Source organism: Citrus sinensis, chromosome 5 (assembly GCF_022201045.2).
Source record: "Citrus sinensis cultivar Valencia sweet orange chromosome 5, DVS_A1.0, whole genome shotgun sequence".
NCBI classification, from domain to species: Eukaryota; Viridiplantae; Streptophyta; class Magnoliopsida; order Sapindales; family Rutaceae; genus Citrus; species Citrus sinensis.
In genome coordinates this window covers 14,249,189-14,264,045 of record NC_068560.1, presented here as the reverse complement: position 1 = coordinate 14,264,045, position 14,857 = coordinate 14,249,189, and the positions used below count along the sequence as shown (strand labels likewise).

The 14,857-nt window shown below is 32.2% G+C and overlaps 2 protein-coding genes across 2 annotated transcripts; both read left to right on the top strand.

Moving 5' to 3' along the window:
* The first annotated feature begins 1,862 nt into the window (after window positions 1–1,862).
* On the top strand, window positions 1,863–7,780 carry LOC102609233 (peptidyl-prolyl cis-trans isomerase CYP22). The gene is made up of 7 exons (XM_006465702.4): window positions 1,863–2,105; window positions 2,867–2,890; window positions 3,492–3,579; window positions 4,864–4,956; window positions 6,348–6,380; window positions 6,847–6,903; window positions 7,453–7,780. Exons 1-7 carry the CDS (start codon window positions 1,945–1,947, stop codon window positions 7,561–7,563), a joined length of 567 nt encoding a protein of 188 aa, XP_006465765.2. The 5' UTR covers window positions 1,863–1,944; the 3' UTR covers window positions 7,564–7,780.
* Window positions 7,781–8,670: 890 nt separating this feature from the next.
* LOC102608946 (NADH dehydrogenase [ubiquinone] 1 alpha subcomplex subunit 6) lies at window positions 8,671–12,047 on the top strand. Its single transcript, XM_006465701.4, has 2 exons — window positions 8,671–9,017; window positions 11,699–12,047. The coding sequence occupies exons 1-2, from the start codon at window positions 8,805–8,807 to the stop codon at window positions 11,882–11,884; spliced, it is 399 nt and encodes a 132-aa protein (XP_006465764.2). The 5' UTR covers window positions 8,671–8,804; the 3' UTR covers window positions 11,885–12,047.
* The last annotated feature ends 2,810 nt before the right edge of the window (window positions 12,048–14,857 follow it).

The window sequence follows — 14,857 nt, the reverse complement described above, 5'->3', positions numbered from 1 at the left end:
AAACTAATTATATCGACTCGAAGAGGAGCAGGTGGGATCAGGCATCTGTTAGGCATTAGGGACAGCGAGAAGTTTTATAAAACAAAAAAAAATTAAAAACAATACCAAACACATCCTCAATGATCTCAGAGACCAACTAGATTATCGTTGTAAAGAACTGAAAAGGTTACTAGGAGCTACATATATGTTTGTCAAAACAAAGAGCACCCAGATCCTAGTCAAGATATCATAAATCTTATTTACCCACATGATGATATTTTTCAATCAAGATGGTGGTCTCTCTAATTTATTTTATATATCCAAGCTTTTAAAAGATGGTGTTGATCCTACAGATTGTTCACTGAAAGAGCTTTAGTTATAATAAAATATGACTGATCTTTAAAGCACCTATGTTATTTTGAGAGAAGCATATTTATCAAGGGAGTTATTGATATAGAGGATTACATGCATTGTAGTCTTTTTTTTTATTAAGTTTTTGTCCTATCAGATTTTCCTAATAAGTTCTTAATGAGACAGCTTGCACCTTATTAAAATATAAATGAAAATTACACTTTTTTTCGTTGCTAGTCTTTTTTTCATTGAGTTTTTATTAGCAAAGGTTTTAATGGTCCATATTCTTTGTAAACGAACATTTAAGTGGTATCATTTTTATCTTAGCACAAGCAACCTTCAACCTTCTTATAACTCATTATCTTATTAATTTAATGATTGATATATCTTATATTTAAGAAATATTACTTACTACTTTATGGTTATATCACTATAAAGTGAGGCATTTACTCTTTATTTTGTATATATTTTGATAATGAATGTAATGCGCAAGTTTCATACATGTATATAAACTATACTCATTTAATTATTATGTTTTGGGTTTAAAAATGTTGAAAAGCCCAAACTATCAATTATAAAAGCCAAGCCAAAGATGAGGAGAATAGGTAAAAATATTCAAGCTTGAGGATTATCCTAAAATTTGAGTTTGGGTCCTCGAATGCTTGATTTGGGGAGCAATTCTAAAGTGTTTCCATCCTTCAATTCATTTGGGAAGATCAGTTTGAGAGAAATTTAAGTGTAGGAAGTGTACAGAGAATTTGAGTGAGAAGAAAGTGATTCTATTATGACCCAATCCAAACCTGGCAAGATATTGTCTGCTTTGGACGTTAACAAGGCCCGCACGATTTTGTTTCTAGGGTGCACATACACTCAAAAATACGTCTTGTCAATTAAGGTGTAGATCACCCCTTATACACCCAGTATCTCTCCCGTACTTTGTTGATGTGAGATTCGCCTATGGTGTTACATACACCCCCCTTAGGGACTTAACATCTTTACTGAGGTTTGCCAATGTAGGATTTGTCTAGGGTGTTACATAAACCCCCTTAGGGACTCAGCAACCTTGTTGAGGTTTGTCCCACCATCGCTCAAGAGAACACGCAGAACTGCTCTGATACTATTTGTTATGACTCAACCCAAATCTGGTAAGATATTGTCCGCTTGTGGATTACCCTTATAAACCCAACATCTCTCACGTGCTCTGCCATGTGAGATTTGCCTAGGGTATTACATACACTCCCTTAGAGACTCAGCGTCCTTGCTAAGGTTTGTCCCACCATCACTCGAGAGGACATACAAAGTCGCTTTGATACAATCTATTATGACCCAATCTAAATCTGACAAGATATTATCCGCTTTGAGCCTTAAGATACGGGAATTCAAGTTTTATTAGTAGAGGTTCTTTTTAAATAAACACTATTTGAATAACTGTACGTGTCAATTCAAACTGCAGGCACATTTAACAAAAATTGTATTTTTAAATCCTGCCAATAAGAAATTAACACGTGTACAATTGCCCTATAGAACAACCCCTGGACGAGCACGGCTTGCGCCGCGAGTCCGAAGTCGAAGCCCGGAGTAGCTTGTAGAGTTAAGGAAGTGCGAGAGAAATTGATGGCATCCGGAGGAGGAGGAAGTGTGGAGTGGCACGTGCGGCCTCCAAACCCAAAAAACCCAATCGTATTTTTCGATGTCACAATCGGTACCATCCCCGCTGGTCGCATCAAGATGGAGCTCTTCGCCGACATCGCCCCTAAAACCGCCGAAAATTTTAGGTATTATTTATTCTTTGTTTATTTTCCACTTTAATTTAAAAAAAATCTATTCTCTGTTCTTGTTTGGACCTTTTCAATTGCTCGCAGCCGTTTTATAATTTTTGCTGGGAACAATCAGTTTCTTTAGGGAAGCAACTGACACTGCGTTTTTTTTTTTTTTTGTAAAAATACTTTCTGCAAAAGCTCTAAAAACTCAATTTCTGAATAATATCTATGAAGTGCTTTTCTTTTCTCATAAGTTCATGTTGAAAGAGCGCCTATCCAGAAAGTGGTTTAGTCAAAGAAATGCGAAATTGGCACTGAGGCAGATAATTTAATTGTTTGAAACCATTTTGAATGGTGTCAAAAGCAGTCCTGAAAACATTATGAGTTCTGTTTAGCTTTGTTGTGAGTTTATAAACCAACATTTATGTGTTTGGAAAATCATTTTTATGGTAAAATGTGCGCTTTTACAAGGCTAATATGTTTTTGAATTTTTGTACTTTTAGGTGTGGCATTTAGTTTGTCAGATTTGTGGTTTTGTTGAAGTTCAGCTACTCGTTTATGTCCATGTCATATGTAATTGGTGGTGGTATGTGTATTTGGAAATTTGTATCGAAGAGACAATGACTGTATCTCAAGTGTACTTTTATGCTGCTCTCCCATATTCTTAGCATTATTAGTGCCCCCTCCTGTTTTCTTTGTCCGATTTTCAAGATTCTCAATTTTTTGTTTTACTGAAATTTCTAACTTAATTAATTGTTTTTGTTCCAACATGGCAGGCAGTTCTGCACCGGCGAGTACAGGTATCTCCTTCTCATCTCTAATTACGTTTTGGCAATCAATAAATTTGACTCACTAAGAGTCATCTAAATAACTATGTTTAAGTGTCTTATGAAATACGTTTTGGCAATCAATAAATTTGACACACTAAGAGTCATCTAAATAAAGTGTCTTATGAAATACTTTTATGAACTGCATGCACACCCTTCCACTAGAATGTATTTGATTATGCCCCAAAAGTTGTTGGCTTGGCTCTGTTTGAGTAGATCTTTCTTCATTAGTTGGCAGGCTGGCTGGGTTTGTGGGTCAATGCGAATTAAGTTTCACAAATTGTTTTCGTTATTCTGCTGTCAGTGTTTTATTAATGATGTTGATATCATTACTATGCGTTCAATCTTGTTGGTCATATTTTCTGTTTGTTACCATCATCCTTGTTGCATGGTAATAAAAACAACTGTACCCCTCTTATTTGCTAGTTGGTATTCCATTTTCACATAAAAAATAGCATTGTCCTCTTGGGCAAATTTTTATGTTGTAGTTTTGTATTATTTTGTTATTACATATTTATATGATATGAGTTCTATTTTCAGTGGGTTCTTCATTTGTTTTTCTACCTCATTACAGAAAGGGAGGATTGCCTGTTGGTTACAAGGGATGCCAGTTCCATAGGGTGATCAAGGATTTTATGATTCAAGCTGGTGATTTTCTGAAGGTTGGTACCTTTAAACTTATATTTGTGCTAATTTTAGTTCGTTTTATTTCATGTATTTTCGTTTTATGATTGTATCACATTCAAACAGCTTTCGTTTCTTCTGCTATTGTACATGAATGATGCACTGGCTGAGTGCTTATTGCTATGCTCTTATGGCCCCAAGTACAGTACACCCTCTATTGGCTAATTGTTGATAGCATGATGCTCTGTTAGGATCATTCATTCTTTGAGCAACCGACATTGTTCCACATTTCATAAATAATATTTCTTAACCTCAATAACTGATAATTCTTTTAGAAATCAATTTTAATAATATCTAAATATCTGAATACCAGAATCTTGTTATATATATGACTTTCATTTCTGAATCAATAATAGTTGTATGTAAGCGTTCTCTTTGTTTCTCAATTCAATTATTACCATTGATTCTATGTCAAAGTTTTGAGAATCTCAGTTTTATTTTAGCAGAGGGAATATTTACCCTATTAGATTCTGTTGATGTGCTGTGATTGTTGGTACTTTATATTGCCATTATTGGACGGTGCTTATTAGACCTTGACAAGATCTCATGTCTTGTAAATTGTTTACCTTGTGAATGTAAATAAATATTTGTGTAGGTAACTTGATTAATAACTTGATTTGTGAATTCTATTGTTTCTGTATTGGCTCCAATTTTTTATAGCTCTTTGTATGGGACTGCCTTGCTATTTTCAGCTATTAAAATGGTTGTTGTAGGATGATGAATGGCTGACACCATTGATCCTTGGCAGGTTTTATAAAGTTATATCTCGAATCTAGGACTTTAATTGAAATATTGACTTCTTTAAAATCAGGCTAATATTTTTCCTCGATTTGGAAAAAAAAATGCTATACTAACCAGAAGAAGTTATAACGCTTCTTCCTCGTAAGAAGTTATTTTTCTTTATCCGTCTCATAGCACTTGTGTAAGCTTTAGAAATTCATTTTCATTTTTGGGAAAAGATTGTTACAGTCCAAGTTTTAGCTTTCGGTCTTTCTTGGAATAAAATATTTTTCTGAATTCTTCAGTAATTTGAAATTATCCTTCACAATTAACGACCTATAATTCCATTATTACATGTCCTATGTCCAAAGTTATTATTTATCCTCCCCAAGTCCGGGAGATATGTATGTCATATGCCAGTTTATTCATTATTTCTGATAATTTTACATATGAATGAACAATGTTGTTAATAGCAAGAATGATCCCTGAACTTGTATGCAATTTTTGTTTTGCTAACCTCACCTTATACATTTTTCTTGCAGGGTGATGGTAGTGGATGTACTTCAATTTATGGACATAAGTTTGATGATGAAAATTTTATTGCTAAACACACTGGTCCAGGTCTATTATCTATGGTATAATATTCTGCTACATTATGCTCATTTTTTGTTGTTTTTAGTATTTGATTGCTAAATTTTCTTTATATGAAGATGTGATTTTCTTTTTTCATCTTATAATTCATTATGGTATCACATTTTATTTATTTATTTTATAAGAAAACTATGAGTATTTGTATTAATAGATAATGGACAAAGTATGTGAAATCATATTATTTGCTCAATCTAGTTTCAAGATTTATAGATGATTCTTTAACTGCACTTGTGTGCATGCCTATAGACTCCTACTCCCTTATCACATGAAATAAATAATGGTTTAGCCATTAATATGAAGTACAATTCTGATGTGGATGATTCCAGTTATTTATAGTTATGGAGCGAGGCAGCAGAATCAAGAGGATAATTTATGAAGGGAAGACAAGGATTAAGGCTTGATTTTGCCAGACACAGTTTATGGGTCTGGTGAAATTTGTTTTGATAATATTCTGGTTAGATTATCGAATTTTTTAAGAAAATTTCTCAATCTAACCGAGTTCAAATAAGTTGTTGGCTTAGTTACTTGAAGAAAAGCACTCTTCTTTACGATACATTTCTTCTATACAGTCTAAACAGAACATGTTATTTCACGGCCTTGAAAAAGGTTCCAAGATATTTAGAAGGTATTGTAAATTATGAACAAAGTTGGTAAATCGCTTTGTTTACAAGGGGGAATTTTGATCATATGAAATAAATACCACTGGTAGTTATATTCCTTGATACAGATGCAGTTTGAGGAATATCCACTTAACACTCGTGATTTAATGGATTTAGACTGAGTACTTAGGAAGCCTTCTACCACATCTTTGATTGCACATTTGAGCAAATGTTCCAGAAGTAAGAGGTCGTTTGAGAGAGATAAGGTGGCATTATGCCAGAATTATTCTTAAGTTTTTGTTTTTTCATTGTAGTTGGTGTTGTTTTTGATCTAAAATAGAGGGTCTACTTCATTGAGTAGGAATTTGTTTGAGGTGAGGAACTAGTGCACTCATTGTTTCTAAAGATATTACAAAGTTAAAGAGATGTTCAACTATTCTAATGTGGAATGGGCAAAGAGAGATCAAGGGAGATGAATAACCAATCAGTGAAAGTGCGTGATTTTTACGGCAAAGAGATGAAGCTTTGTTGTTTACAGGTTTGAGGTTTAGTTCTCATTTCCATTTTCAATAATAACTATTTTCAATGAGAGAAATGGAATATAAACTAAAGATGGTAACTTCCACCACATTGGATTTGCTTAAAATGCCCTGTCAGTCTCTTTGAATGCCTTTGTTTGCCTTGCAAGACTCATATTTTTCTGTTGCTTTTCACTTTAACATGAGTTTTGTGAAATGCTCTGACACTAAAGGCACGCCATCTTGCTCTTGTTGCAGGCAAACAGCGGACCAAATTCTAATGGGTGCCAGGTAATTCAAATCAGCCTCCTGTATCTCTTTCTTCTTGTCTTTGCTATTCACACATATATCTAAGAATACACAAAAAAGAAGACTAAAAAAACTATAAGATAGACACAACAAGGACCCATATGTAACTGCTGTTGTGTTAGCTTAATTTTAGGTTGCTAGTGTTTTGGAATCCTTTTGGCATTTCTTCTAAAATTACTCTAATTTTAATCCTCTACTGTTGACATAAAAATAATTTAATTTCTGCAGAAGCAAAGTAGCTTCTACTTGACAGCTACCTTTTACCAAAAAAGTTTGAATTGCAAATGTAGTTGTCAATTGTTGTTGCATTTTCTTTCCATGTGGTTTGTTTTATAACCTGAACATTGAATGGTGTGACTAGAATTTATGTTTTGAGTATCTTTTCCAAATTATCTATTATCTTGTAGATATCATGAAGTTTTCATTCTTGCACTTGTTTTCATTGCAGTTCTTTATCACTTGTGCAAAATGTGATTGGCTTGACAATAAGCACGTTGTATTTGGGGTAAGTGCTCCAATGTTTTGTTGTCCTCATCATCAGTGTACCTATTATGTCACATTTAATTGTTTTTGGTGCGATTATATATTTTCCATGAACCAGAATTGCACAATATTTTCTGGTATTAATTAATGATTTTTTTACTCACCAAGAATTATTAAATCTAAATTATAAAGATCTAAACATTACCGAATGTCACTGGAAGAACTGAGTTTCTTTACCAAATGCTTATGTATTCTTCTGTTGGTTCGGTTTGACTTTTAGTTATCAAGTAAATATAGTCATTGGTGCATCAATAAATTTAGGCTCTTTCAATCTTTTATACGGATGCGTGGATGTTTGTGCTGTTACTTGACTGTCTATATTAGTTCTGGTTGTTCAGCTCTAACTTTAGGAGTGACGATCTAATTCATAGTCCTGTTTATAAGAATATCATTTTGCTGCCTGGGGCAATCCATTTTTTCCTTTTTAGTTTATTGCAATGGCTTTTTGAGTCCTTACTGATGAAATAGTCCCTCTAAAATGTTTTTTTTTTTTAATATAACTTTAATGTAGAGGGTGCTTGGAGATGGTCTTTTGGTTGTCAGGAAGATCGAGAATGTGGCCACCGGACCCAACAACCGGCCTAAACTGGCATGCACTATCGCAGAATGTGGAGAAATGTGAAACTGATAACTTGAAAACAATTGTGGCATTGCTAAGGACTGATAAAAAAGAAAATATCCGTTAACAAGTAGAATTATATATTGTACTCCTTTAAGATAGATTGATGTGACATAGTGGCAAGGTTTAACTAGTGAGTGGTTGTTGAGATATTCCCAGTTCTGTGTGATGGGAATTCACCTTTATTTACCAATTTAATTAATAGTTTGTTTTCCGATTACCATGTAGGGTAGTGAGTGGATCTAGTAAAGATTTATGATACACGAATCGGGTGTATTCAGTGTGTATGAGTTTGCCCCACAGACGTATTAGAAATGATACCTTGCGATGGATGTAAAGGCGAAGCAAATTACAAAGACAAGTTGTAATTGGACGAAGATGTCTAAAACCAGAGCTTGTGGATGCTTTAAAGCACTCATGGTACCATTATGAATTATACAAACTAAAGCAGTGAAATCTAACAAATACACATATCCAGTTGAGATGTCACACGACCACATTGCGATGCCAAAGGACACAACTTGAAGAGATCGTTGTTTCCTCCCAGGTACTTCATTTTCACTCCTCAATGCTCATAAACTTGTCTTGTCTATGTGCATGAGCGGTGAAATCTTGTAGCATTAGATATAAAGGCTCAGGAGTTTATACAACTTAAAAGAGAGAGAAGGGGAAAAAAATAAAAAAAATAAAAGAGATGGAGGATTTACTAGTTTACAAGCAGTTGTGAGGCAGCAATCGAAAGTTTGTTCGTGTTGCAAGTAATTCCTGACGTAAGATGGATGGGTCCATTTATCAATCAAATTTGTTTGTAAATTCATATCAGAATTTTTCAAAAATAAACATACGGATAAGAAGGGCAATTATGTTTTAAAATAATATGAATTTTTTTTTATTTTCAGGAAATATTTCCAAATGTCAAAAGAAAAGGAAATTTTATTTATTTATTTATGGTTTTTAACTTACGACAAGAATAATACTGCTCAAAGTGACGACAACGAGACTAGAAATAAGAACCGCATGTGAACTCGGAAATCAGACACGACGCCGTACTACGCGTGCGTCCCACACGACGCTTTAAGCTGGAACGTCGTCGTATAACCCAGCAAACGTAAAATATTTTCATTTACATTTTGCCCCTTTTGATTTTGCTTTGTCCAACTCCGTTCCATCGACGATTTGATGACATAGGCACTCCAAGCGAAAGGAAAACAGAGGTACGAGTGAGTCGAGTCGAGCGAGTGAAAATGTCGTTCACACTGAGAGCCGTGAAGGTGCCGCCGAACTCGGTAAACCTAGAGGAGGCTCGAAGCCGAGTATTTGAATTTTTCAAAACGGCGTGCCGTTCAATTCCGTCAATAATGGAAATCTACAACCTAGATGACATCGTTTCCAAGTCCCAGCTCCGTTCCATCATCGCATCCGAGATCCGCAAGAACGCCAATGTCACCAATCCTAAGGTGTCGTATTGTTTTCATTTCTCTTCTTTTCAATAACTCTTCCTTATTTTTTTAATCAACTTATTTAATTGCAAATCAAAGTAATTTCCATGCTTAGTGTTGTTGATTAAATCCAGGTTAAGTAGTTTATTTAATTATCCCTTTGATTTAGATGCGACGGTTTCTAGTATTATCTTTTTATTAATTCACGGCTAAAAATAAAAATAAAATTTTAACTTTTTTATCTTCTTTGTGTGTGGTGGGGGGGGGGGGGGGGCAATCAAGGAAGATTGCCGTTAGGCTTGAAGATGAAAGCTTTGTGCACCTTAGAGGCTTTTTTCTATATGCTTTTGGTTGTTCTGAAAGACATTTTGAAAGGTCAGTCGTGCCATTTAGTTCAAAAAATGTTCTACAAGCATTTTAAGATTGATAACAATGTTAATATACTAATGAAAAATCAACATTTTTAACCTAAATTTGAAACATATGTGCTGCCATATGAAAAGAAGTCAATAACAATTGAAAAACAAATAGACATGCAATATTTTGATTCATTGTTAGAAGAAGATAATACGATGGAAAAAAAGCTAGAACGTAATATGCTAGAAGAAGATAATACGATGGAGAAAAAAGCTAGAAAGCAAGCTAGAACATAATATGCACAAAAGTGATGAGCTAGAAACCATGAATTGGAAATTTTATATGATTGCGTAATTGACCTGTACTTGCAAATTATAAAATACAAATTGAACTTGTAATCTTAGTGAATATGGTAGTAGTGAATTAGAAACTAGTAACAGCTCAGAATTAGAATCAGATTTTGAAGTAAATGTTTTAGAAACTTGGACATCATTTTTTTGTTAAAAAATGTACTATCTGTAATAAAATAATGATTAATTTTATATAGTCGAAAATTTCCAATTCATTGTTTTCTAGCTCATCACTTTCGTGAATATTTCTTTCTAGCTTATTTTCTACTGTATTGTCTTCTTCTAATAATGAATCAAAATATTGCATGTCTATTTCTTTTTCAATTGTTATTGACTTCTTTTCATACGGCACCACTTGTGTTTCAAAGTTTGGTTGAACAAATGTTGATTTTTTAAAGAAATTTTCTCCATTTGGGGTTATTAATATACTGCCATTATTATCAATCTTGAAATGCTTGTGAATCTTTTAAACCAAATGGCATGACTAACCATTCAAAATGTCATTTTGAACAACTAAAAGCTGTCCATGAAACAGATTCCGAGATAAGATAGAAGATACTAAAGAAGATTATACATCAATTGGATAGTGATTTACAAGTTTTTTCCTGAACCGCTTTTAAAAATTTTCTTTAATTCCTAAAATTTTATGAATTTACAATAGTATTATGAATTAGAAATTTTAGATGATTGTGAAATATTTCTAATGAATTTTATATACAAAATAACTCTTTCTCCTGCCTTTTGTTGATAATATTATAATATCTGGCTTGTAGGTGTTTGGGCAGCTGTTTGTTCTAAATGCTTTGAAGGAAGGTTGTGTTTTCATGATTGTGTGTGTTTTTGGGATGTGGCAGATTAAGCATTAGGGATGTGTTTGTAAAAACTGTTTCTTGATAGTATCTTATTGGTAAATTGATTGGCTTTTAAATAGTAGATCGAGAATACCAGCTGGTGTTCTTTTGCTTTTAGTGTCTACCGTTCTTCACTATTTTGTTTGTCTAATTCCTGTGGAGTTTAACGATGCTGAATCTCTTCTTGCTTTCCTCTTCAAATTATTGGGGCATTGGGGAAAGTTTTGACACTATTCATTTAATATCTTTTTAAAACATTTCTTAAAATTTGACTCTCATCGCAATGGGAGGCTTTGATACATGAAGATTGGACACATATTGTTGATATTTTGGGTGTGCTTTTAGATTATGCATCTATCTTGAAGAATAAAAAACAAAAATTAGATCTAATTTGAAGCTGCAATTCGAGCCAGATTGGGAATTTTCTCCTTTCTGTGTTTCCTGTGATTTCGAAATTTTCTCCTTTACTGCTGTCTGATCTAGAAGTGGAATTATGATGATGTCTGATGGACTGTATAATGTCTTTTGGTCCTTCAAACTTTGTCTGTTTTCCGTTAGCAATCCAAATAATGTATAAAGGCTTCCGCAGAGAACAAATTTGTATGATAAGAATGGGGGAAGAAACAATGAAATTTGCTGGTTTTAATTGGCAACAGTATATACTTTTGTTGGTCTGCTGTTTATTTTGACTGGTTACTAAAACCCTGCGAAATAAAAGAGTAATGTAGCTTTCAACTGTTGTACGTTAAACTATTTTTGTACACACTGATGTGTTATGACATGATTGGTTGGATGCAAATATGAAAAAAATCTTGTGGACCATGTGATGTTTTTATTCAACCATACATGTGATGGTACATCGGTTTGTACAAAATAATTTGTGCAAAAGAGTTTATAGCTATATCTGTAGTCAAAATAAAAACCCTAATTTGTAGGCTACACTTAACGTAATGCCCGTCTTACACTTCCAAATTAACTTGCCCATTTTGCCACCAAGATGTTAGCTTTTGAATTTTTGAAGGCATTGAATTGTTTGAAATCTATAGACCTTAGTTATTACATGACTCTGGTATAATATCGATCCCTCCTTCAGGCTTGAAAATAGTTATTTTCCATCTTCATGATACTAGTAAATGTGCAGGTAACTGATATGCTTCTCTTCAAGGGAACAGAAGAGCTGAACAACATCTTGGAGCATGCAAAGCAGCGGCACCATGTCATTGGTCAATATGTATTGGGTCCTCAAGGGCTTGTGCAGGATTTGGACCCAAAGGATCAGGGCCTGTCCAGCTTTCTAAAGAATTTCTATAAAAGCAACTACTTTTAAGAAGCTTCATTTTTTGACAGACATGCCCCGGGTTGGGGCTTTGCTTCTGGGCATAGACTTCCCAAATAATAATGAACTTAACAATGTTTTTGTATGTTCTTGCTGGATTTTGTTTCTTCCGGTCAGTATTGAACCCAGTTCAGTGATTTTTGGCTTCCATGAATTAAGTTCTGTCAACGTTGGAAAATCACCACCCTTGTGTGTGTGTATGCTAAATTACTGAATACTGACAGTACTTCTATATTGAAATCATAAGAACACCAAGTTGTTAAAAGTTCTCTTCAACTTAAGTCATCAAGAAGCATAATCCATGTTTGTTTGGTTCTGTGCTTTAACATTTGTGCCCACTGGGAAAAGGCTACCAAATGGTTATCATTGGTTTCATAAAGGTTTTGATTACCCTCTCACTCAAATCACCATTGATCAATTATTAAGTCTTTCGGCCCTAAGGGTGTTCCCGAATAGTTCAAGTAGTTCTATTTAGTTGGTCACCGAATCTTGGGAGAGATAAGAGATTAAAAAAATAAATTTGAGCTTTGTTCATTCTATATTTTAGAACAAAATAATAGTAATAGGGATACTATCATTTATCCATATAAATTTTTCTTACATATTATATCAATATTAAGGTTTGATGAAATTTGTATTTTGTCACCTAATATTTACGACGTTATTATTTTACTACTATTTTGTTAAAAATAAGTTAATGGTATGAGTCAAATACTCCAAAACTAATATTTCATCATTCAACAATTGTGTTAACATTTTGGGTTCAATATGAAATTCCTTAAACGCCTTTATGACATTAGTAGATTTTTAATTGTGTTAATGTTTTAGTGGTAAAGTGATAATAGCTTAAACATTAGGTGGTAAATTGTAGGTTTTAGGAAACCTTAGTACTGGATTGATATGTCAAAAAAATTTCACGGACAACTGATAATATCTCTTTTACAATTGAATAATACGTTCTGGCATTAACGTGAAATTTCTTAATTGCCCTTACGATATCAGTAAATTTTTAACTTGTATTAACATTTTGGTAGTAAAATGATAGTAATGTAAGCATTAAGTAGTAAATCTTGATACTGACTTGATAGGTCAAAAAAATTTAGATGGACAAATGATAATATCTCAAAATAATAATAAGTTTTAAGACAAAATATTTACCAAAAGAATTATATGTTCTTAGAATTTTTATATCCCTGCTCTATTAATTTTTATGAAAATTTAATCCAACATATTTCTAATGCCAAACGTTCAGTGTTTAGAGAATAAAAAATGTGAAGATGAAATAAAAATATCAAACGAAAATTATTGTTTGATAGTTTGCAAAAGGGGGAGTGAGAGAGCAAATCTTTTAAGTTATCTCGTAACTTTGACCACTACTGATGTAGAGAATTTGCTTGCTCCTATTTCGATAAAGAATAGTGATTATTCATATCAGGATTTTTATCCACGCTGTTGTCCTTATTTTAAATATTAATATTTATAGTTTCTAAAGTTTGCTTCGAAGTCCGAAGTTATTATGTTTTCTCTTAATTATACATATTGAATATCCTTTAACAGTTATTTACTAAGTGATGGCCTGATGGGACTATTTGAACTTATCAAATTACTCATTAAATTTAAAATTATCTACTAAACAATTCACCCTTAAATTCTAGAAAAAAATATCGTTTAATCTCTATATTATGAGGTTAGTACCCGTTTAATTTTTATATTATTAAAAATACTTCAAACCATCTATGTTTTTAAATTATTGACACCTACTATTACTTTTGGTTCTTTTTAACTTACTTTTATAATATTACTCTCTTATAATAATGTTATTTTTTACATTAATAAAAAGAAAAAATAAAATTATTAATTTAACTCTAAAATAAAATAGAAACAAAAAAATATATATTAATTTTTGTGGGATACTATGCAGAGGAGTTAATATATTATTTTTTTTATTAATATCCAAAAAAGTGGTAATTTAATTTTTTTACAATATTAATTTCTTGGAACACACATGAGGTTTCACAAAAATTAAAATATCTATTTTTATTTTATTTTATTTTTGGGATTAAATTAATTTTTTCTTTTATTATTGGCCTACAAAAATAAATATTATTTAAGAGAGTAACATTGTAAAATCAAGCTAGAAAGAGCAAAAAGTAATGGCAGAGGTATCGATAATTTATTGACAGGAACGTTTTGAGGTATTTTAAAAAATACAGGGACTAAACATGCACTAACCTCATAATATAGAGACTAAATAAGTTTTTACCCTTAAATTTCGTAAATAAAAAGTTTTGCATAACAAATCCATCAGAATACCCAATATACTTTTACTAAGGTGGCGTTTGTTTTTTTGTCTGAAATCTGAATAGATCTGAATTAGTCTGAATTCTGAATAGGTCTGAATGTCTGAATCTGAATAATATGTTTGTTTTTTTGTCTGAATCTCGAAAAATAAGTATTAAGTTGTTTTTTTTTTCAACTTAAAAAGCTAAAAATATGTACTTTTACATTTGTATCCTTATTAAATTTGAATGTCAAATAAATAATATATTAAATACCATAATATTTTAACATTTATAAGTAAAACTATATTCAAGTGAATACATAATTATTTTAAAATTTTAATATATAAAATACCATAAATTTCAAATTTTATCGTATATAATATAAGAAAGAAAAAACAAGGATATTTTTATGTGGGGTAAATATCTATGGGTGAGTTTTGGGATAGACATGAAAAATAAATTATAAAACATGGATATTTTTTACATTAGCAAGTAATTGACTTAATTCAGATTTCTCCATTAAGTAAAAAGCCAAAAAAATTAGCTTATTTTATTAAGTCAAAATTATCTAAAAAGTCTCATTAAGTTATAAAAACAAACACCTCTAATTAACTTAATTAATTAAATTAAGTCATTTTAAGTCATTAAGTTAAAAAACAAACGCCACCTAAATGTTTAGATT